The sequence below is a fragment of the Sceloporus undulatus genome, chromosome 4, assembly GCF_019175285.1.
Source record: "Sceloporus undulatus isolate JIND9_A2432 ecotype Alabama chromosome 4, SceUnd_v1.1, whole genome shotgun sequence".
Taxonomy (NCBI): domain Eukaryota; kingdom Metazoa; phylum Chordata; class Lepidosauria; order Squamata; family Phrynosomatidae; genus Sceloporus; species Sceloporus undulatus.
This window is the reverse complement of record NC_056525.1, coordinates 80,927,422-80,951,355: the sequence shown is the minus strand read 5'-3', so window position 1 is coordinate 80,951,355 and position 23,934 is coordinate 80,927,422. Positions and strand designations below refer to the sequence as shown.

The 23,934-nt window shown below is 39.2% G+C and overlaps 2 protein-coding genes across 6 annotated transcripts in view; both read right to left on the bottom strand.

Annotated features, from left to right (window-relative positions):
* Positions 1–7,095, bottom strand: part of RNF11 (ring finger protein 11) — a 37,502-nt gene extending 30,407 nt beyond the window's left edge. The window contains exon 1 of the mRNA XM_042463993.1: positions 6,746–7,095. Within this exon, the coding sequence (XP_042319927.1) occupies positions 6,746–6,868 (123 nt within the window). The 5' untranslated portion in view covers positions 6,869–7,095. The remainder of the gene's footprint in view (positions 1–6,745) is intronic.
* Positions 7,096–8,316: 1,221 nt separating this feature from the next.
* The window catches only part of LOC121929352, a 53,266-nt gene continuing 37,648 nt past the window's right edge, over positions 8,317–23,934 (bottom strand). For 3 of the 5 annotated variants that reach the window (XM_042464839.1, XM_042464840.1, XM_042464838.1), the window contains 4 exons: positions 21,321–21,426; positions 17,982–18,111; positions 16,503–16,536; positions 8,319–11,567 (listed from right to left, as the gene is read on the bottom strand). In XM_042464839.1, coding sequence (XP_042320773.1) covers positions 10,576–11,567; positions 16,503–16,536; positions 17,982–18,111; positions 21,321–21,426 — 1,262 coding nt within the window. In that variant the 3' untranslated portion in view covers positions 8,319–10,575. Of the gene's footprint in view, positions 11,568–16,502; positions 16,537–17,981; positions 18,112–21,320; positions 21,427–23,934 lie in introns of all 5 variants that reach the window. The other 2 variants (XM_042464842.1, XM_042464841.1) reach the window with 2 other exon arrangements.

Genomic DNA, 23,934 nt, shown 5'->3' with positions numbered 1-23,934 from the left:
CCTATACAACTTGGTATGTGTTCCATGTCAGACCTTTAGGCTATAATCTTAAACATACTTAACAGAAAGACCAATGGAATATAGTGGGTAAGGTAAACCAAACTATTTATATTTATTGAGTTCCTTATTTCAGAGTAATCACATAAAGGATGTAAATATTCTCTGCAATGCTAGAACAATGGGATATTTGGTGTTCAACCAATGCAGCCAGTGCAGCCTTCTTCAGAGATGTGGGGTACAGACACAGGAGAGGGTCTTCTTAGTGGCTGCTCCTAGATTACACAATGGCTTTCCAAAGGTTAGGCAAACCCCTTCCTCCACCGTTGTTGCCTGTCTGCTGCAGTCTGATGTGCTGAACTATTGAGTAGTTTACTACTTATTTTGTTTTAAAACTGATTTAACTATATAATAAATGAAACTCATATTTGAAAATGTTTATTTTATTCTGTTTTATTGGAAACTTTTTGATTGAGTTAGAAGCCCCTTTGCAAACCAACTCTGGGGAAAGGACAGGCTGTAAATAAAATCAATAAGTAAATAATCCAAGTGTTTTCTTGATTTTTTTTTCATGGATTAGTAACCCCTAAATCACACACACACACCCCAGTCATCCTGGTGCTCTTTTCCTCCTACATACCTGCTTCTTGCCTATCAGGCATTCTTATTCTCCCTTTACCCATCCACCTACCTCATGCTCTTTCTCTCAAGGTGCCCTCTTTATTCCCATATTAACTCAGCCCACGTCTAGTGGTTTGAGTGTTGGACTAGGACTCTGGAAACCAGGGTTTGAATCCGCACTCACCATTCAAACCCACTGAATGACCATAAACAAATCAAACTCTCTCAGCTTCAGAGGAAGGCACCCCCCCAATAAATCTTGACAGGAAAAAACTGCCTTAAGTCAGAAATGACTTGAAGGCACTCAACAAAAACCAACCTAGCCAAGGCCCCATACAGACTGCCAAAAAAGCTGCTTTGGGTCACTTTGGAGGTATGCTGCTTAAATGATACATACGTCCTAAGAGTCTGGAAGTTGCACCAAAGCTGCGCGCCAGTCCTTAGGACTGGATCATGGCTTTGGCACGGCTTCCAGACTCTTAGGACGCATGCATCATTTAAACAGCAGATCTCCAAAGTGACCTGAAGCAGCTTTATTTTGGTCTGTCTGTATGGGGCCCAAGTGTCACTTCTCTACTCTTATCCTGGTGCTCTCTGTCCTCTTCCTGCTTCTTTGGGTGCATCTGCACTTATAAATATTTTGGTTTAACACTTAAACTGCCATGGCTTCATCCTACAGAACCCTGGGATTTGTAGCTTTGGCAGAGGCTAAAGACCTTATAAAACTACAAATCCCAGGATTCCACAGGATGGAGCTACGACTACAGCATTATCAAAATGCATTATTTCTACAGCGTGGCTGCACCCTTTCTCTCCCTCCACTGCAGTGTTCACTTAGCCTTTCATAGAATCACTGAGTTAGAAGAGACCTCAAGGGCCATCCAGTCCAACTCCCTGCCATGCAGATATACACAATGCAAGTGTGCACGCACAGACACACACACACATACGACAGATGGCCATCCAGCCTCTGTTTAAAAAGCACCAAAGAAGGAGACTCCACCACATTCCAAGGGAGTGTGTTCCACTGTCAAACAACTCTTACTGTCAGGAGGTTCATCCTAATGTTGAGGTGGAATCTCTTTTCCTGTATTTTGAATCCATTGCTCTGTGTTGTATTCTCTGGAGCAGCAGAAGACAAACTTGTCCCATCTTCAGTATGACATCCTTTCAAATATTTAAACAGGGTTATCATACAGTAGCTCCCCTAGGGTTGGTACCCCCCCCCCAATTCAGTAACTCCATTGAGTCTCTCACACACAGACACCCCGCACTGACGTCTCCTATTTCACACTATACAGAATCCTTAGTAATGCTTTTTTTGCACCAGTTACTCATTCCCATATACCACTGAATGTCATGCTAATAGTTGTGGCATAAACAACTAGTAAAATTAATATTATACTGTCTAATTACAATACCATACGTACAACCCAAATGTATTTACATATACATAGTGAAGATTTGGTTAAAATGTATTGTTTTTTTAAAAAAATAAAAGAAAAAATTAAAAAAAATTATAGCAGACCCTTGTTATATACTGGGGTTTGGTTCCAAGATCCCCCGCGGATAACAAAATCTGTGGATGTTCACATCCCATTAAATATAATGACATAGCAAAATGGTGTCCCTTATAAAAATTGGAAAATCAAGGTATGATATTTGACGTCTACAAAAGCTCATGCTGCCAATTTCTTTCTTTCACTTAGTCTCAAAGGTGATGCAAGATCTCTCTACATACTGATTCTACAGACTAACATGGCTATATCTTTGAATTCCCTTTACCTAGACCAGGGTCGGCAACCTATGGGAGGCCTAGGATCTGGCCCCAGCCCTGCCGCAGGTTGCCGCTGGGGCCTTTGGCCTCCGGCGCAAGTGCACGGGGGCTTTAGCCGCCGGCACAGGCACGCGGGGGCCTTTGCACACGGGGCAAGTGGTGGGCAAGGGGGGCAAGGAGGAGCAAGTGGGGGCAAGAGGCGGGCAAGGAGGAGCAAATGGGGCAAGAGGCGGGCAAGGGGGGCAATTGTCTATAGAAGCCTCAGAAACATGCATTTATATTAACATTTTTTAAAAAATCAGCAGATTTTTTGCGTGTCCTCCACGTTTTAATAAAAGTGTCCTCCATTTTAAATTTTTGTCCTACATTTGTCCCGGTTTAATTTATTTATTTAATTTTTTAAATTATTAAAAAAATTTTTTTTTTGCTTTGGCCCCCCGAGTTGTCTGAGGGACAGCAACTCGGCCCCCAGGTCAAAAAGGTTGCCTACCCCTGACCTAGACACTATACTTCTATTGATGCAGCTTAAAATCACACTGGCCTTTTTAGCATCTACATCACACTATTGATTCATGTTCAACTTGTGGTCTACTAGGACTCCTATATCCTTTTCATATGTAGTCTTGTTAAACCAGGTATCTCCCAACCCATATCTTTGCATCCTATTATCTATCCTATCTCGCTATCTGTATCTAACCTTTCTTTCTGTGCATTCTTTTTTCTTGCCTCTTATCACATCACAAGACCTTTTTCTCAGTCTCTCTCTTGACTTTTTGAAATGTTTGCAGAAGTTTGCATCATGTGAAGCTGCTTAAGAGACCCCCTGGGGAAATTAACATCTAAGGCTTGACTGAAGCTTTCTCCCTGATGGTTAAGGAAGGTTAGAGGGACCTGATGACTGAAGATGGTCTTTCAGAGATAGATTTTGATTAACTAAAATTTACTAAACAATTTAAAAAATAAAATTATATTAGTCATGCCCCCAGTATGCCAAATTATGAGTATGTAGCTGCTACAGACTTGGAAGTTTGACAGAGATTATTGTTGTTGTGTGAGATACGCTTTTCTCTTTAGTATTACAACAGATTGCCATTTCTATGATCAATTCATAAAAAAGAGAATTGGGAGTGGAGTTGTCCCTGAATTGTTTTAACTGAGTTCTACAAGAAAGGAATTTAGATATGATATTAAATAACAGACTGCATACTTTAGCTATTAATACAGTAATATTTAAAATTTACATAAGTAACATGATCTGAAACATGGAGAGGAGAAATTTATTTGATTTGATATTCTGGAGTTAGGTAGGAAATGAAACTTTCAGAATCTCCCATACATGAAAAAAACCTCTTTTTTTTTTAAATGGCTATACAACGTTTCTTGTAAGTGTTAAAAGAGGAAAATGTTATTTTAAAAAGTGATTTTTGCTTTACAGTTCAACATTATGTATGTTTATTAAGAAGACTTCTTGAGCTCACTCAGAACTACTCTCTAACGCAGTGGTCTCCAAACTTTACTCCTTAAGGGATTTAGGGATTCAGCTCCCAGAATCCCAGACTATTGGCCAACATGGCTGAAGCTTCTGGGAGCTGAAGTCCAAAATTAACTAAAGGACACAGTTTGGGGATCACTGATCTAATGGATGTTCAAGGACTACAGTCTTTAACCCTGTTCCCATGCATGTTTACCTGGAAAGAAGCTTCACTATGTTCAGTTGAGCCTATTCTCAAATACATATGTATAGGTCTGCAGCTGTCTAGAGGTATCTTGTGTATGTTTTACTCAGATGTCCTATAAGGGTCATTGGGATTTACTCCAAAACAAAAGTACACAGGAACTGCAACTGTATCTTATAACTTTGTGCATGCTTACTTGGAAGAAAGACCCATTGTTTTTAGGGATGCTTACTCCCAGTAAGTATGTCCCAAGAAACAATTACCAAACAACTGCTCTGAGTTGGTAAGGCCTCTTGGAAGCCTCTTGTTCATAGGATTGTCATAAGTTTAAGTTAACTTGATTGCACTTAACAACAGGAGAATAAAGCCCATTAAATACATTGACTTACATCTCTGTAAAGATACACAGGGATTTAAGTGTGTAACAGCTCAACATTCTTCCCTTCTTCTGCAGTTCAAAAACATTTTGACTAACATATAATTATCTTATAAAATGTATGTAGATGACTCCATTATAGTAAACGCTTCCTGTAATTTTGTTAGCTATGACTGATTTGAAATTTGAAGAATTTTTAAAGATCCTAAAAACACAGAAGCAAGTCCATTTATAAAACTGGTTTGCACACTGCTTTGGATCATAGCTATTAGCTATGATCCAAAGCAGTGTGCAAACCAGATTTATAAATGTACCAAATTATACATTCTTTTTTGAATAAAAAAAGGAATTTCAAATGCAGTCAAGAGACTGAAGCATTGAGGAAAAGAATGAAAAGTGCCAGATGCACTATGTCTTGTGCAAGCAGAAATGACTTCACCGGACAATGACTAGTGTTTTTAGGAGCCTTACTCCATCATACTACATTGCAAGGTACCAATGTTGCAGTTGGTCATATACTTACTTAGAAATGTGTTTCAGTGAACTCAATGAGGCCTACTTTTGGGTATATGTTTAGGATAAGGGTTCAGGTGAACATTTAAGTTTGGCCATTGATCAGTGGTTTCACAAGAAAACATCCTTATTGTGCATCCTGAAAAAATGATCAGTACTGTATTCACAACATGGGGGGAAATGCTAGGAGTAATTTTTTTAAGCCTTAATGAAATATGTAAACATAATTGTTTACATTTTCAGAATATATTTAACTTCGTTTGCTCCTCTTCTTCTACTGCCACAGGATAAATCTTGGTTATTCAATCTAGGTTAGGAGTTTAAACACAAATTCATATGACACATAAACAAATTACATATAGAACAAGATCACTGCATTTTTCCTAGCCACAACATGAATGACAATACAGGGCTGGATCCAAAATGGCAATTCCATGACTGGAAAGGCTGTTTTCCCTAGCACTGAGCCAGGGCAACTAAAGTGGTCTCAAACTGGGTTATTTCCGCAGTGTGGATGCAGCCAAAGCCTGTGTTGCAGAGGGCCCATTTCTGCTATAGGAAGATAATGAGAAAAAAGCAACCCCAGACAGTGATGTCACTGCATTCAGAAACAAAGGAAGCTGCACCAACCAGAAAGCCTCTCCTAGGGGCCTGAAGGAAGAGAATCAGGGCTGAGACCATCACTTTAAACACACACACACACACACACAAATCAGTAACTAGGTCTACAAAACAACCGCCATCAATCAGGCACAACCTTAAGCATACAGTACTTACTTGATAAACCACACCAAAATGAAGAGTTTCCTCCCAAAGGAGGTCAGTTACAATCCAAATTCAATTAAAAATAAATAAATTAAAAATAAGGTGTTGTTGTGTTTGATTTTTGGAGGGAGGATTTATATTTTGCCCAGTATTTCAGGCTAACCTGGGAAAGCTGTCTTTCCACAGCTCTCTGCCTTTTCAAAAAAGAAACTGGGTGACCAAAACAAACCATCAACACACTTCCAATGTCAATGCTGAAAAGCCACCAGGATAAAGGGAAGGGGAAAGAAAGAAAGAAAAGCAGCAAGCCTTCCCCCATCAGGCCACAGAGAGAGCTTCAGCTGAGAGAAGGGGCTTTGGGCTGAATGTCAAATTTCAAACCTTAGAAGAGGAGAGGAAGAAGAAGCATTTTAGAGGGAGGTGATGGAGAGGGGATCCCCTCAATGGAGACTGTTGTTGTTGTCAGGATGCAGAAATAATCCAGGTTGACACCGCTTCAAATGGCCAGTTCAGTGGAATTCTGGGAACTGTAGTTGGTTGTGGCACCAGAGCAAAGCTTGCCATGGCTTGTAATTAGATAAGCAGAAACACACATTTACTCCCATAATAAATAATAATAATAATCATACTAAATATCTCCAACTAGTATATAACTATAATATCTCCAGCTATAACAATAATATCTCCAATAACATACCCAACTATAATAATAAAATCCCCAACAATATCTCCAACTATAACAATAATAGTACCTCTAACTAGCTTTGTTCTGGTGCCACAACCAACTACCCTTCCCAGAAGCCCATAGCAAGGAGCCAGGGCAGTTCAAGCGGTGTCAAACCGGATTATTTCTGCAGTGTGGACGCATGCTAAGAAGCCAATTGTGCGTGGCTTCCTCCAAACCGACTCCCCCCAAGATGCCTATGCTGTGCACCAGGCAGAGGCAGGGAGGGAGTGGGGGAGCGCCCGGCCTGGCCCTGCTCCCTCGGCCTGGGGCTCATGCCTGGGCCCTGGGGTTACCTGGTAGGGCGGCGGGGGCTCCTGGTCGGCCTCGGTGCCTTCCCCATAGCTGGCCCGGTCCGACTGGGACTCGTGGAGGAGGGAGATGTCGTCCGAGGTGGGAGACTTCAGGCAGTTCCCCATCTCTTTCTCCCTTCCTTCCTTCCTCCTCCTCAGGGCGCCAAGGGCAGCTCCTGGCTTCCCCTGGGCCTTCTCCTTCCCAGGCCCTTCATGCCCGCTCCCTCCTTCCTGCCTAAGCGGCTTAGGAGGACCCACGGAGGCCTCTCCCTCTCCCTCCTCCTGGGCTCCTGACTCCGAGGAGGAAGGCCTGGGCCACAGAGAGAGGAGCCTCTCTCGGGAGGAAGGGAGGAGGAGGAGCCCAGCCTCTAGGCCTCGCCTCCCTCTCCGCGGCTCTTCCTCTCTGCACAGGCCCCGTTTCCGCCTTCAGGCTCAAAATGGAGGAGGCTGCTGGTGGGGTCGTTTCGTTTTTTGCTTCCTCCTAGGCTGCATCCACACTGGAGAGAGAACCTGGTTTGGCACCGCTTTAACTTGTCTGACTCTTTGCTATGGAATTCTGGGAGTTGGAGTTTGTTGTGGGGCCTTCCTTCTCTAAGCTCCGCACTGGGCCCACAACACACTCCAACTCCCAGAATTCCATAGCAAAGAGCCAGACAAAGAGTTAATTCTGGGAACTAGTTTATGGTGACAGAGAAAGCTAAACATCTCAATAAAACTACACCTCCCAGAAACCCACAATATTTGATCCATGACAAAGTGGAGTCAGACCGGATTATTTTCACAGTGCAGATGCAGCCTAAAATAAGTGTACTAGGGCCTGTACAGACAGGCCAAAATAAAGCTGCTTCAGGTCACTTTGGAGGTATGCTGTTTAAACGATGCATGCGCCCTAAGAGTCCGGAAGCTGCACCAAAGCCACGCTCATCCTTAGGACGCATGCATCGTTTAAACAGCATACCTCCAAAGTGACCCAAAGCAGCTTTATTTTGGTCTGTCTGTATGGGGCCATAACGAAGTAATATGCTTAAAAGGTATACCAATCCTATGTGTATTTGCCCAGAAGAGGCATTAAGGTTTCTTGTGACAGAACAGTGTATTTGTGATTGCAGCATTAATACCACAACATGGGAGTACTTCCCTCTTTTAGCACCAACAGGATTGTTAACACTGCAGTCCAACCTCTGTCTGAGAGCAAGCACCAATGAACTCAATGGGACTTGAGTCAATAGAGCAGAGACTGCAATACAGAAGTGGGACAAGAGCACATTTCACCTGATAGTTATGGGAAGAAGGGAGTGGGATACTCTATAAATCAAGTTATTCCTAGTAATGTGTAAAATGAAGAGGTGACAATTACTGATTAATCTGAACTATACAGTGTGACACTTAAAAATCTGCATTTCTCCATAGCATTTGAAAGTCATCACCCATAAAGAAAATAAAAATCAGGATCTTGGGAAATTCAGGTTCAAAACTGCATAAAACCATAAGATTCACTGAGTAACCATGCCCCAGTCATTCAGCACAGCCTACCCTATAGGTTTGGTAAAAGAGAGGAGCCTGTTATTCTACCCTTAGAATCTCTGCAAGCGGAAGACATAAATGGAAATAAATATGGATTCACTTTCTCTAAAGAACATGTCAAAACTAGATTTTATTTCTAGCCTTCCCAGAGAACCAGACTACAAAAAAATTAGGTTCAACTTGACATACAATTATATACTGGAGCCATTCTGGAAAATCACTAGAAGCCACAAAAGGTAACACAAAGAAAAAACTACATTTTGGCAAGAAATGTGTTGCTTTTTTAAAAAAGTAAAACTGGTGATGGTACAGATTGTGTCCTCTTTAGCTGCTGCAGAAGGCACCACAGAAGATGTGCCTTCTCCACCGGGAAGCCTGCTGGAGAAGGCACAACAGAATAATGCAGTCTGTATGCTCCTGGGATAAAGAACTATAATCTCATGGCAATCCAACCCAACTAAGGCCCCTTGGGTTTAGCAGTTGCTGCGTCTTCTGACCCCTGTAGAAAGTATATCTGCACATTGTGCCTCACATTTTCCAGGACTTTTTTGTTGTATATATAAAACCACTTTATATATGTTTTTAACAGCAGAACAGGTTTATACAAAAGATGTCAAGATACACACAGGAACAAGTCCCATAATCAAACCCTATCTTTAAAACCTTTTTTTTTTTTTAAATGGTGCCTGCAATATTTTACAGGAGTCAAAATAACACACTCAGTCTTAGAAGTCACAAGTCAAACATCAATGAGTACATCTGTAGCCTGTGACTAACTAATATGACTCAATCTTGTTGAGTTAGTCTTGCATTAAGCACTTGTTTATGCTTATTGTCAGTCACAAATAGTAAGTGAACAGGCTGGTAGAGGAAAATGGAGCTCTACACTCAGCATAGATACCAGTGAGCTGCTAGACGGATGCTCCTTCCAGGTATGGAAATGTTGCTCTCCATCACTCCTGTGCCACAGGAGGCTAATAAAAAAGTTGAAGACTAGAAAACGGAAGGTGGTGATGGTAACTTACAAGACTCATTAGTCTATATTAAAGATGACTGTTAGAAGTACTATGGGTTTTCTTACTCAAATATCCTTTCCACTAGATGTACATACTACACCAGCCTTCAGAGCATTGGTAGGCCCCTATAACAAATCCTTTGTCCTGGTTTTGACCTGCATTTTTCTGTTCCACACAGGAGGGCAACAGTGTACCACTGGTCATATTAATAGTGCTCTATGGAAGGGTTAGGAAAAAGAATCATCATTAGCCATCATGTTTTCCATGTCAGTAGAAAGATCTCCCCCATTATGATAATTTAAAGTTGTGGCCCTAAGAATATTAATTATAAACATGAATAATAATTGGCAAGTTTGAAAGAACTTCCATGACACATGAATTTATGGTAAGCCTATGTAATGCACAGACAGCAATACCAAAGATAGCAGGGGGAGAGAGAAAAACCCCAGATAGTTGGGTTCCATCAAGGAAAGAAAATAAAGAAAATAAATGAGTAAAAGCAAAAAATCAAAGTATCACACACCACCATATGCTGAGTATCTGATACTAGTTCCACTAGTGAGGCAGCAACAGGCTTTCACTCAAACTGCTACTGCATGAGCAGATATTTCACAGCAGCAGTTAAGAAAGCCGCAAGCCAGAATGCCACCAGTTGGAAGCTGATGAGCCCACTCTAGTGGCCTTGAACTTTTTATGTAGCTTTAAGCAAGCTAGTCTTTAGTCCATCTGCAATAAGGTCATTGTCTATTTTGCACAGTTGTCAAGTATTATTTATTTGAATGCTATAAGCAAAATAAAATAGCCAAAGCCTTTCCATAAATGCTATTTATGATGATCATATGTTCCTACTAGAAACTGCTTCTTTCATAAAGGTGTTATAATAAATTATATTAACATCTGAGAAAAAAGTACTGCTTTTTCTCACAAGTTTTTAAAATTGAAATGCAAGTCACCAAAAATTGAGTATTTGATCATCCATCCAGATCTACTACCTTATAACAGTGAAGGGAAAATCCAAAGATTTTACTGAATACCAAAATTACTGAATACCAAATTAGTTACATCCTCATACCCAAGTTAAAATAACACTGAATATATTTAGTCAGACTCAATTTATGAGAAATAATGTTACCAAATATGTATAATACATTTTTTAAAACTGATGGGATGCATTTCTACTGTTCAGAACCTGTTAATTTCTTCATGTTTCATGTAAGCATATTTGTTCAAATAATTTGCTGTCTGGAGGGAAATTAGAATCAGCATTTGTGATATTCAACATACAGATACTGATCACGGACACCTGTAAATATAGGTCAATGACTGGGATGCACATGACATTCTACTATAAGAAAATCTTATATCAGTTTCAGATTTGGACTTTGTAATGGATTTCTTCTTTAGTGAATCATCACTAGATGTACGTTTTTCCTGATTATGACATAAATTGTGTTCTGGCTGAGTTACAACAGGAAACAATTCTTTTTCTTTTGAGGTAGTGGTAGACAGATTTAAGAGCTCATTTTCTATTGTGATTTCGCCAAATAAGCAAAGTTGTGAAGAATCTTTTGCTTTCTTTAGCTGTGCTACTAGATCACTAGATGTACATGGTTCTTGGTTATTGCATAAACATTCTGGCTGAGGTGCAACAGGAACTAATTCCTTTTCTTTTGGGGTAGTAGTAGACAGATTTAAGCACTGATTTTCTACTGTGATTTCACCAAAAAAGAGTTGTGAAGAATCTGTTGCTTCCTTTAGCTGTAGGAATCCATCATCAGAGGTATATTGTTCTTGGTTATCACATAAAGAGTCTGGCTGAGGTACAACAGGAAGCAATTCTTTTTCTTTTGTGGTAGACAGATCTGAGAACTGATTTTCTATTGTGATTTCACCAAAAAAGAGTTGTGAAGAATCTGTTGCTTTCTTTAGCTGTGGTAATTGATCAGTAGAAGTACATTGTTCTTGGTTATCACCTAAACTTTCTGCTTGAGGTACAACAGCTACTGGTTCATTCTCTTTTGGAATAATTTTGGATGGGTTTGAAAAGTGATTATCTGTTTTGATTTCATCTGATAAGGATACTTGTGAAGAGGAAATATCACATAGATCATCTCTGAATGATCTTACGCTTTGATTGGACAGAGAAGGAGAAACATATGCTCTGGATCTTACAATCAAACTACGATGATCAAGTGACACTTCTGAACTGACTTCCGAATAAGAGCTGCTATAAATTTGTTTTATAGTAACAAAATCAGATTCCTCTTTGGAGTAAGCTTCAGTACCTGTAAAAAAAAAGTTTAATATTGTTCATTGGAAATGTATGAATTAAAAATATTATTATTTATAAAACCTGGTTTTCCCGTGATAAGATACTGTTTACTTAGTTATAAAATCATATATATCTCAAATCACAAAACAGTAAAACAAATAAAAATATTTCAAATCATACTATAATGATAAAACACTAAAACAACAAAATGCATTCAGCTAATTTAGCAACAACAAGAATACCTAGGATACCTTTGGGACCAGGTGTATCTGTACCAGCATATTCACTCCCCAAGATTTGGTAACACACCTATGGTGAAATAATGGATTGTGTAATATGGTATTTTCAATCACAGCTTCCAAATTATGGAATGCCATGCTCCATTAAATTCAGTTTGTTCCTTTCTTTTCTATCTTTCACTATTTAATAAAGGGGAGGATTGTTTTGTTTGCCTTTTCAAGACAGATATAGCGCTTTTGTGAGATTGATTTGCTTTATCGATTCAGCTTGTCTCTATTTTGTGTTGGGTGTTTTAATACAGTTGTTAATTAAAAGCCATAATGCTTTATTTGTTATAAACCACCTTCAGTAATATAGGTGTGGAGCAGATGGCCTGGAAGGAGTGGCTAGAGGCTGCCCTGGTCACAATCCGGCCAGGACCACAGTGACCACACAGCTTGCTCCCAAAATGGGCTGCCACCTGTGCTCCCAAGCAGCACCATCAAGAGTTGGTTTAAACCAATTCCTTTTTGATCCAGTCCTTCCGGCCGCTTTGAGGGCATGCATCATCTAAACCCCACATCCCCAAAGCAGCCAGAAACCACTTCTTTTGGCATGTGTGTTCTAGGCAGTTATATTGGAAGGCTGGGATATCAATTTTTAAAACATAAATTAACCAGAAACTACAGTACAATGGCAAAAGTATAATAGTATATTGCCAGTTGGTAAATTGTCACTCATAACTGGGTTTGATCCCAAACTAAAGTAAATTGTTTAGTGTTAATTTTAACATCGACACCCATATCATAAGGACTACTTGTGTGAGAGAGTTCATCAAGGCAGGTGTAAAGATAAGTTCCTTCTCCACTTTTGTGTCTCATATCAAATTACCTTTATCAGCATATTGTGACAAAAACTCAGACCCCAAAACCTTGGGTTCCTTGCAACCCACCTTAGCCTTTCTCCCACAATAGCCTTATTTGGATTCCAATCAAGGCCTAATTTACTGATTTGGATCCGAATCGATAAACAGCTCCAAGCCATTTATTTGGAAGTGAGGATCTGTTTGTGTCAGTTCAAAGACAATGGGTGTCTGTGATCTGACTGTAGAGATTCCAAACCACATATTCAGTCCAGGCCAGAGGTACCAAAACAGGGGGGGGGGGGGATTAAAGGAAGGGCAACATTGTATTTTTGTATGGGTTTCCGGGAATCCATAAAAAATTTAGTTTACAGAGTAACGTTGTTTTTCTTAATAAACATTATTATTCAAATTTTGAGGTTTTGAGGGGGGGGGGGCATCCTACATCACCCAAGGAAACTTTCTACTGTGCTTTCTGCAACCGGACTTGTTTATCTCGGATTGGCCTTTTTAGTCATCAACGCACTTGTAGAAAGCGTGGGATGAGTCCTTCCTGAATCTTCGTTCGTGAAGTAAAGCCAGAGAAAGATCATTCAAATTGCTGCATAATTGAAACCTCCATCTCTCCTCATTCTCTACTGAATTCTTTCTTTCCAACTTGCTTCATTCCCTACCTGGCTCTCTCCACACCTCCCTTTCATTCCCTATCTCTTTACCTTCCACTCTTGCAGCCTTTCTGAACATTCTAAAAGCTCTGATCAGTTGCCTTGTCTCCAGCCTTCCTCAGCAAATTTACACATCATCCAACGCTAAAAGTTGTGAATATTTTAATTACGATGTTTCTGTACAGTTAACCTTAGTTACCTATATTGTTACTGTTGTGTGCCTTCAAGTTGTTTTCAACTTATGGTAACCCTGTCATGGGATTTTCTTGGCAAAATTTGTTCAGAGGTTTGACTCTCTTCCTCTGAAGCTGAGAGTGTGACTCACCCAAGGTCACTCAGTAGGTTTCCATGGCAGAGCAGGGATCTGAACCCTGGTTTCCAGAGTCATCGTCCAATGCTCACACAACTACACCACACTGGCTCTCAAGTTACAGATATACTAATACAGTAAGCTACAGTACAAAAACTTAATCACAAGATTTGCATTTGCATAAAATTGTAAGCCAGAAGAACACAGGCAATTGATACTTGAACAAAAGGCATAGAAGGACTAACTAGACTGCAGCAAAAACCGTTAGAAAAAGAACAAAGCCACAGGTGTTCACAAAGTGTTGATTTAAATAGTGTTCTATGCATTTTTAAAATAGCTGTACATTGGGAACAATGAACACATTGAGAACACAGCTCTTTATATCTAAGAACAATAACTCCTCAGTATTCTAACTTGAGAAGCATCCTGTATCAAATCTTTCAGTAAACTGAGTAAACTTTCTTTAAAAACTAATTATATCTTGGGGAGATTTAACTATTCAGCTCCCCAATAAGTTGAACTGGTATCAATACTGGCAAAACAAAAATATGAACCATTACTACTGGTTTACAGATCTGGAAGGAGAAACTATAAAAGCTGATTAGGCAATGGATGAAATAATCTGAGTTTGGCACTGTTTTGCCTCTGCAGTTTGGATTCATTAAGAAAGTTAGCAGGCATGCATTAAACCTGATCAGTCAAGGGGAGATTATATACAACTAAATATGATTAAATTTTATGTGATGAAAGTCAACTATGATTTATGGCAACCCTATGAATAAGGGACCTCAAAGCCACTCTATCAACAAGGTCTGGCAGACTCAGGATTGTGGCTTCTTTGCAATCTGAAATGTGGTCTTCTTCCTATTGCCTCCTACCTCACCAAGCATTATTGTCTTTTCTAGTGATTCATGTATTATCATGATATGGCCAAAGTATGACAGTCTCAGTTTATATTAGCTTTTAGAAAGAGTTTAGGCTTGATTTATTCTAGGCCCCATTTATTGGTCTTTTTAGCAGCCCATGGTAGCCATGGAAATCTTCTCCAGCACCACATTTCTAATTAATTAATTTTTTTCCTATCAGCTTTCTTCACTGTCCAGATTTCACAACCACATATAGAAAATGAAATATGATTGCAAGGGCAAGCCTAACATTATTATTCAATGATATATCTTTATATTGTAGGATCTTATCTACCGTAATTACTTGGTAGCTACCCTTCCAAGTCCTAGTCATATGATTTCTTGATTGCAGTCTCCATTCTGACTAACGACTGAGACAAGGTATGGAAAATCTTGAACTATTTCAATGTGCTAATTATCTGCTTGGTTTTTTTTCTCCCATATTCAACTGAAAATTGGCTGTTTAGCTTACTTCGGCCCAAAACACACTGTAGAAATAATCCAATTTGAGATCGTTGTAACTACCCTCGCTCAATATTAGGGAATTTTGGCAACTGTATTTTATGAGACATTTAGCCTTCTCTAAGAGCTCTGGTGCCACAATAAACTACAATTCCCAAGATTCACTAGCACTGACAGTTAAAGCGGTCTCAAACTGTATTCTTTTCTGAAGTGTCTTTTGGACCACTGTGTGCCTTCAAGTTATTTCTGATTTATGACAGCATTTTATGTTTATAATGTTTGTTTACTTTATTTATGTTTATTTACTTTATTTGCTTATTTTACATTTATATGCTTGCTTACGGACATGGATAGGAGCATATTGTATTGTCAGTGAGAAAATTTTCAGGAAAATGTTTTTCTCTTCCTGTAATCTTTCTAGTACAGTCAGCCCTCCATATCCACGGATATTTTATTCATGGATTCAAGCATCCATGTCTTGAAACTATTTTTAAAATATATAAATTCGAAATAGCACTGATTTTGGTATCCACAGGGGATCTTGGAACCAAACCCCAGCAGATACCAAGGGTCCACTGTATTTGAAAAGGAAAAGAGAAGACTTCTGACAGTACAAACAGACCTATACCTAACTAAAATAAGATATATGCTTTTATTTCAATGCAATTAAAGACATACTCTATATTTAAATTTGAATTAATTAGGAATATGTGCAAGATGCCATTATCTCTTAAGATCTAGTTATAAAAAAAAGTTATTTCAAAAATTATGTAATCACATTTTACATACCTGTATTTTCCGGCGTATAAGACGACCCCTAACTTTTCCAGTTAAAATATAGAGTTTGGGATATACTCACCCTATAAGACTATCCCTCTTCCAACGCACACCAAATAAAACTTTAAAAAAATCAGATTTGATTTCAATATGGTAATTTTAATTCAAATGCTTATGACATGCAGGTACTTAGCAGGAAACCTTGTTGTATACAAACCCTGTTGGATTGGTCAGCTCTCCCTGCCTGCCCAGCCTTCCCTGTCTCCAAGACTATCAGAGTGGTAGCACAAACACGGCTCTTTTTTCCATACCCTGGGCGTCCCGGACGCCTGCAGCTTGCTCCACCCTTCACTTATGCCTTCCCGGTGAGGCGCCCCCTCACCTCATCATTGGGACCGCGTTAAGTTGCTTCTTTCCACGAATCCTGGTAAGTGGATTTTCTTCTACTGTACTTGTACAGCACCACCCTTGCTGCTTTCATACGGTTGCCGCATACAGCGGGGATGCGACTGTGGTCATTTTTGAGCTCCCACCATCATATGCGGCGACCGCAGATTCTCCAGTCCAGCTCAGAAGTTTCAGCACCTGCCCTATAAGACGACCCCCGACTTTTGAGAAGATTTCCTGGGTTAAAAAGTAGTCTTATACACCAGAAAAAACAGTATTTACTTCCCTTTATTTTGTAAGGGCTTTCAGCAATATACCATTTTCAGTTTGTAAAAATAAACATAAAAATAAAAATAAATACCTGCTGCCAATGCTGACTGATTCCTTCTTGTTTCCTATTAGAGATTAATCAAAAGATTATCAAAGCACTGATACTATAATCTTTAAATGTAATATATGATACAGTATTTTATAATAAAAATGTTCTTAATGCTGTAGCTAGCATGTGCAACTTGTCCTTTAATATAACAAGAAAAGATTCCAATAATTAACAACAGTTGTTTTGTTACAGATCATCACTAAATAATCATGTTACAGCCACAAGTATTAATTTTAAAAACTTTATATTTTTGAGTTCAGATAGAACATAATTAAAATATTTGATAAAAACTGACAAGACTTAACACTTTTAGCCTTACATCACCTAAAATGTGTGTGTGTACTTACACTTGCATTCTTTCTTCACTGTGTTGAGAACTGAATGTGTAGTTCATATTAGAATTAGCACATGCTGTTTTGTTTGTTCCAAGAATGTATCCATGAGAAGAAACAGTCATGGTTTAAACTATCAATCTCTAATTCCAAGATGAAGGGTGAAGAGAGTACTATAAATCTTTCAAATCCCAGCATGGTTCCTTGTTACCACCACCAACCCACTGGTACTTTCTGGCTTTGGTATATCATATTACACAGTGGGCATCATGCTAAACTGCACAAGTAAACCACAATACTCCACCTGGACAGCTGTATGTAGTCCCTTCCACCCCCAAGCCCCACCAAAGAAAGCTTCAAAGGCTGAAAGGACATTGCTTGGCTGGGAAAGGATAGGAGGAACCTGGCTAACATCCAGCAACATTACTGGAGATCAAGAGAGGCAATGATAATGATTTTCCCTTGCTGGACACCTCTCACCCTCCTCAGCCATTAAATGACCATGGGAACATATTCCAGTCCTCTTAAATTGCCTTTTGGTAGGAGAGGGGAATGATACACAAGGAGGCATTCAATGCTTCCTTCCATAATGTGCCAACAAGGAAATAAATTAGCATAATCCCAGATTGTGTATTTTATTTATTTCATTTCTATGCTGCCTTTATCCCAGAAAGGGACCCAAGGTGGCTCACAGATAAAATCGTTTAAAAGATTTTACAATTTAAAAACAATTAAAAATTTAAAAACAATTGAATTAAAAACAATTAGAATTCCAGTCAGTATTGTAAGATGTACGATATTATGTAGTTAAGATATCATTCTCTTTTAACTTTATAGTACGTTTATACAATTCCAATATGGATAAGGACCAGCATATGTGGGTGAAGTCAGTTTAAACCTCTTGCCTCCATCTGATTTTTATGCTTTGTAGCCTACTGCTTACAGCTACTTAAAAAATGGTACAAATATGTTAGGAAATGTTGCACAAAGAGGCATTCAATACTTCCAGTCTAAAGAAATCCTAAATGTATTAGACATTTCTGCATCATACTTTCATCTGTATACAGTACCACAGCCATACCCGCATCATACATTCATCGTCCACTAATATTAAAATATTATATTTTACCTGTGCTTGTCCAAAATGAAAATTTTGTGAAAGAGATGCATGGCTTTTAGAACCAATAGATTTAGAGGTTTTTCTAGATTTTCTAGATTTTCCATCATTCAACACTGTGTCAAAAAACTGACCAAGCTGCCTGAAATACATTGTAACACACAAAAGTTATATTTGTACAAAACCATTTGATTTTAAAGAACTAGCACATGTAACCTCAGAAGCAATTAGTAGTTTTCTATGTTTTGCTAGTAAACATGGAATGTGCTGGTCAATGTCATACAATGATATGATCATTGTACTGCAAAAATTATATTGACAGAAATTAGTACCTTTATACAGTAATCAATAGACCACCCCGACAAGGCGGGCTGGAGCCACCCGTTTTTACTCCTGAGGGAGGCTACAGCAGCCAAACCATGCGGCCTCCCTCCGCAACAAAAAGAATCAGCTGTAAGCAGGTTATTTTTTATGTGCACGGCAGATGCTATGAGTGTGCCACTGGCGCACTGTCATGCGCCAATGACGCAAGCATGGCAGCATGATGTGTGGATGCTGTGTTTGCATCATCATGGCAGCCCCCATATGAACGAGGATGAGCCAAGATGGTGGCACTGCCGCGCGGCAGGGCTCTACAAAATGCAGTCACTCCGCATTCCTGAACCCTAAAATCAGCCCCAGATTGCCGCTTTCAGGCAGTCTGTACCGGGCCAAAGTAATTCATTAAGGAACTCTGCATTGAATTTCAATGATGCCATATCACTGATCTGAATTTTCCAATAAATTAATTCATGAAAATAGGGTAAACCCCTAACGCCTACTTCTGTATGATATATAAAAGTTAAATGATTTCAATAGGGCTATCTTATCTACAGCGGGCCTCTCCCCATAGATTAGCACCATAAAATGGAGGCTAAAATTATTTATTTGAAGACAATTTCTATTAAAATCATTGACTGAAGGCCAAATCTAATGTGAAGACAGAAGTTTCATATATTTAAACACAGACTCCTCTCTCATGTATTGTGGTAAGTAGGTGTATGGGTAGTTACCAGCATAAATGGATCAAAATTAGTAATCTTAGTGCTGAAGGCTGATGGAGATGCATGTTAGATCAGGAATGAGATTGTACATTATGCAGCATCAATTAATGCTTGGCTGTCAACACAGTCAAGGCAACAGTACTTCATGAATGTACAAGGTTTGGAACATGATGCTACTCTGCACAAGTCCAGAAGAGTAACATTCTTCATAAAAGTGAGCAAAACTGTCATGGGTTTGGTGGAATTGTTTAAATGTGTGAGAGGAAGCTTTGCCTGCTGGTAACAGTGTCATGGTTTTTACTACCCACTAAGCGAATGCCTGTGAAGACAGATTCTAAGTACAAAATGACAAAGTCTTTGAGTGTCTCAAAATCAGTCTGAAATTGAAAACAAGTGATGTTTCTGGATTGTGATGCACAACCCAACATGGTGCACTAGATGGTGGAAACTGCAATACAGAGACATTTGGAATAAATTATCAATAGCCAACCATTTATGTAGGGAAATACAGTACAGCTATTCTTAGCTGTCAAATCTCAAAAGCCATTTAATGAAAGCCTATGATGCAGTTGCTAACCTGAAGGGAAGACTGCAAAACTGAAAAGACTGTCCGTGAAGTGGAGAAACTTTTAATGAGGTTGAATAGCAGTATCTAAATGAGTTATTTTAAATCTATGTAAGTAAATTGAAAGAAAGCAAAGTAAACTGGACAAAATAAAAGATACTAATGAGTTAGAATATCTGAAAATGCAAAGTTGTAATGTCCATACTTCTAAAAATGGGATGAAGACCACCATCCCTCTTTGGCAAGGCACAGCATCTGTAATGGGTTGTGATCCTTTTTTTTTTGGAAATTCAACTGAGCCCCCGATTTTGTTGATTCTCCAATGGGGGAGAAGGGAATATACTGGAATGGAAACAACTGGGAACATACCAAATTCTATCTTATAACTGGGCTGAATAATAGAAAATACTCATGGACCAATTGGTTGTGGAATGCTAAGCCAAGAAGTGAACTCGATGGTCTTCAAAAATGGTTTGATAAGGACTCTCAGACTGAGAAGAGTGGGTAGGTGATGGCAGGAGTCAGCCAGAGATGGCATTTGCAGTCTAAAGAATCACAACAAGAAAAATATTTTCATTATGAAGATAAAGAGGCAGATCTCCTCTTTGCAACTGATGCCTGATTCTAAGAAGTTGATGATATCATTATAGCTCTGACCATGAAAACCATCTTTATCACTTTTGGTGTTAAAACTAATTAGTACTCTCAAAAGACAGGCCCTAAACTTTGATAAAGAGATTAAGATGGAAAGCTGTGGAACAAAGCCAAGAATATTTGTGCATTGTAACTGCCTCCAGGAATACTAATACACAATCAGCTGTGTTTTCTATACTTGATTTTCTCCTGGAAACATTTCCCACTGTAGAAAAAAAATAATTGCACCACTGCTTTCTTGACAATCTTATCCTATAAGAAAAGGTGATAGTGGCTCATGCTTGATGACTGGCAATCATTAGAGATACAGCAAAATAGTGGATGCCTTTTCTTCCATGTTATCTAACCTTTTTATCTGGAGGAACTGAAGAGGACTTATTCTCTGAAAAGAAGCCTATTAAAACTAAAGAGAAGACTATACTTAAAGTAAAAGTTTGTAAAGTATCATTGCTTTTGAATAGACTCATCTATCATTAAATTTAAATCATGTTTGATCAGAAATTGTACTTTTTCCAAGTTACTTTGGCTGGAATCCTGCTGGGTAGTTGTGAATATATAACCTAGAGTTACACACTCATGATTGTTTTGTATTCATGATCCCTATGTAATCCTAGTCATAGCAATGATGAAAGTTCCCAAATCCCAGTTTACCAAGAAGCAGCTGCTGTCACTGACAGCAGTCTGTTCCCCTGTCACTCAGGAAGCAGTTGAGTCATATTTCCACCCTCCCTTTTATGAGCAATCTCTGTTGGTGCCTATCACTACAGAGATTGTTCACAGGATGGGATGGGAATTTTGGTCAGCTGTTTCCTGAATAACAGGGGAATGGACTTAGTTGATCACAGTGGCTGCTTCCCAGTGAGAGTTTTGGGGACAAGCTAGAATTAAGTGTGTAGCTCCGTTACACATTCAAAACTGTCCAAAAGGATTTAGGCCCTGATGAGTTAGGATCAGGGTCATAAGGTGATGTAGTGGGGCTTTAAACTTTGCAAACTGATCATTTATAATCATTTATCGCAGTAATATATAAAAGTCATCTTTCAAAATATTTTTAACAAGATGAAAGCATAAAATCTACTTTAAACCTACCTTCTTTTACCATAAAGGTAACATGCTGCTAATGCCAAAGCAAAGATAGCTATTCCAAAAATAGTAGCACCTGCTATAAGAGCAGAGGTTAAACGCTTCAAAACATCTAAACAGGGAAAAAAATTAAATTAGCATGAAAAAATTATACATTCAACATTCATTTTATACTTCGAAATTTAATGAACATATATTTCTCCAGTGTTTCGCAAGTACACATCTACATTTCTACAGTATGTGATCAATGAAGATCTGCATTGCAATAACCCAGCGCAATAAATTGAAGTAGAGCAATTTAAAGCAGGTAAATGGTTGGAAAATAGGTGACAGACACTTTACTCGTCTTCTATTTTTACCACAGCAATCCTTCATCACTGCTTTTTTCTCCAACTGGACTTCAGTATCAGAAATAAAGACCAGCTGGGTGACATGATGTTGTTGTAGGAGTGTATGATGAGGACGAATGTACTGGAAGGGAAAGGGTTCAACAGATTTTTCTCTCCTTCTGCTTGTATAAATCATTTTGAGATTTGTTTTACATTGGTGGAGCTGTTCCAAAATAACAGAGTTAGATGCTGTCACATGAAATTTGGGGTTACTAAGTGCCATCAATTGCCCTATAATTATTATATATGTATGTACTTAGTCTGTATTGGATATATAGTTTTATGCATTTTTATTAAGATATACTGAATTAAAGGAACATGCTCCCATACAAGTGGCTATTTAGATTTGCTGATATCATGAACTTTCTATTACAAGGTTTGTATTACCAAACTGCATGCGTGAGAGTAAGGGCCGAAACAGATGACCCCAAAACGCTGGATTGGGGCCACTGCAGAGTCACAGGCCATGCCCCCAACCCAGAATGTTCTTGGTGTCTTGGGGGGGGGGGGTGTCATGCGTCTGCCATGCCATCAAACTGCTGGGAAGACACCGTATTTTGCCTGCTTGTTTTCCCCCTAAGTTTACTATATTACGAGTAGATATCCTTTTTGTTATTTGTACTTTAATTAATAAATCTATTTATATAATTATTTTCCAGAAACAAAAGTCTAAACTGAAATCAATAACCTTTATATATGTTAACTAAATCTACACTAAAGCCTATGACAGACAATGTGTTTTTATGGAAGAGGATTTTGTCGAACCTTTGAGGCTAATTATGTAGACATTGTAGCATAAACTTTCGTAGACTTGGGGGCAAAACAGATGACACAAAAGAGCCATCCTGGGACTGTGCAGGGACTTTCTGTGCCGAGGCTGTAGCAGCTGCATATGCCCAGCCCTGATTCAGGGTGCTACTGCAGTCCCCAACCGGTCCACTGAAAATGTGCAGATTTTTCTGCTCCATTGCGGGCTGGCTCTTTAGAAAAGGGAGGCGCCTGGGGTGCAGCCCAACGGCAGTCCTTTTGGGCTGTCTGTTTTGAGACCTTGGTCTCTACTCAGATGCAAGTCTATGAAACCTTTTGCTACAACTTCTTTGACATAGTCTGAAAGGTGCTGCAAGATCCCCTTGCATATTGATATCCCAGACTAACAAGGCTATGTCTCTGAATTCTACCCCAATGTGTTTTTATGTTACTTTTGGAATCTGCTTGTGCTACCAAAAATATGACAGTTCTGCAACATGGAATACATACTTAGGCCCTAAACAGATGAGTACATTGTGCCGGCCTGGGGCCAAAAGTAAGGCTCAGTAGGACTGGGCATCCACACACGCCGAGCCCTACTTTCGCTGCCCATGCGCCATGTTGGCACGTGCCTGTCCTCACAGGTCACACCATGATAACGCAAGGATGTTGGAGTGGCCAAACAGCACTCCGTGCAAGGGACATCATCATGGCACATGAACGCCATAATGGTGGCCCTTCCAAGAAGCTGCTTTTGGCAGCTTTTTGCTCACAAGAGAGAGCAGATCGTTGCCGCAATGTCTGGTCGCTGCAGCAACGATCTGGGGCAAAAAGGGGCAGCTGTAGGCCACCCGTCTGTCAAACCCCTTAGTGGATGAAGTGTTTGAATGTGGTACATAGAGCATCTTTTTAAGAGGGTATTTTTTTCTTGACCCTGGCAACTGTAAGTGAATATGGAGGGAGAATATCTTTTTAAGATAATCTTTCTCTAATCCACAGAAGAAATAAATTCTGAGCCTCCAATCAAGGACATGGATCTTCTCTTGGATCTTCTTTTTAATTCAATGTAAAGCATAAATTATAATATACGAGTAGCAGTAGTACTAGCTGTAACTGTTCAAACATTTCCAGACTTAGGATCTCCTGACAATAATCGTTCGTCAGTCTGACAGAATCTTGCCAATTGATCTGTTAATTTGACTGAAAAATTATCACCAAATGGTGCTGGCAAATGCTACTGCTGGTCACCTCTACAAATAGTTGGTTCAGACATAAAATGGGACCAACATTTGTTATGATAACAAACCTTAGTGACCAGGAAGAGATAAAAGACATCAAGCATTACAACCATCCCTTGACATTCCCAACTATTCAAGGTTTTGACTATTTGCAACTTTGTAGCTGCTGCTACAAAGCGATGACAAAATGAAAGACACATGGAATGAAGAGCCATATGAAAATAAACCTGATTCTAAAAACTGAGG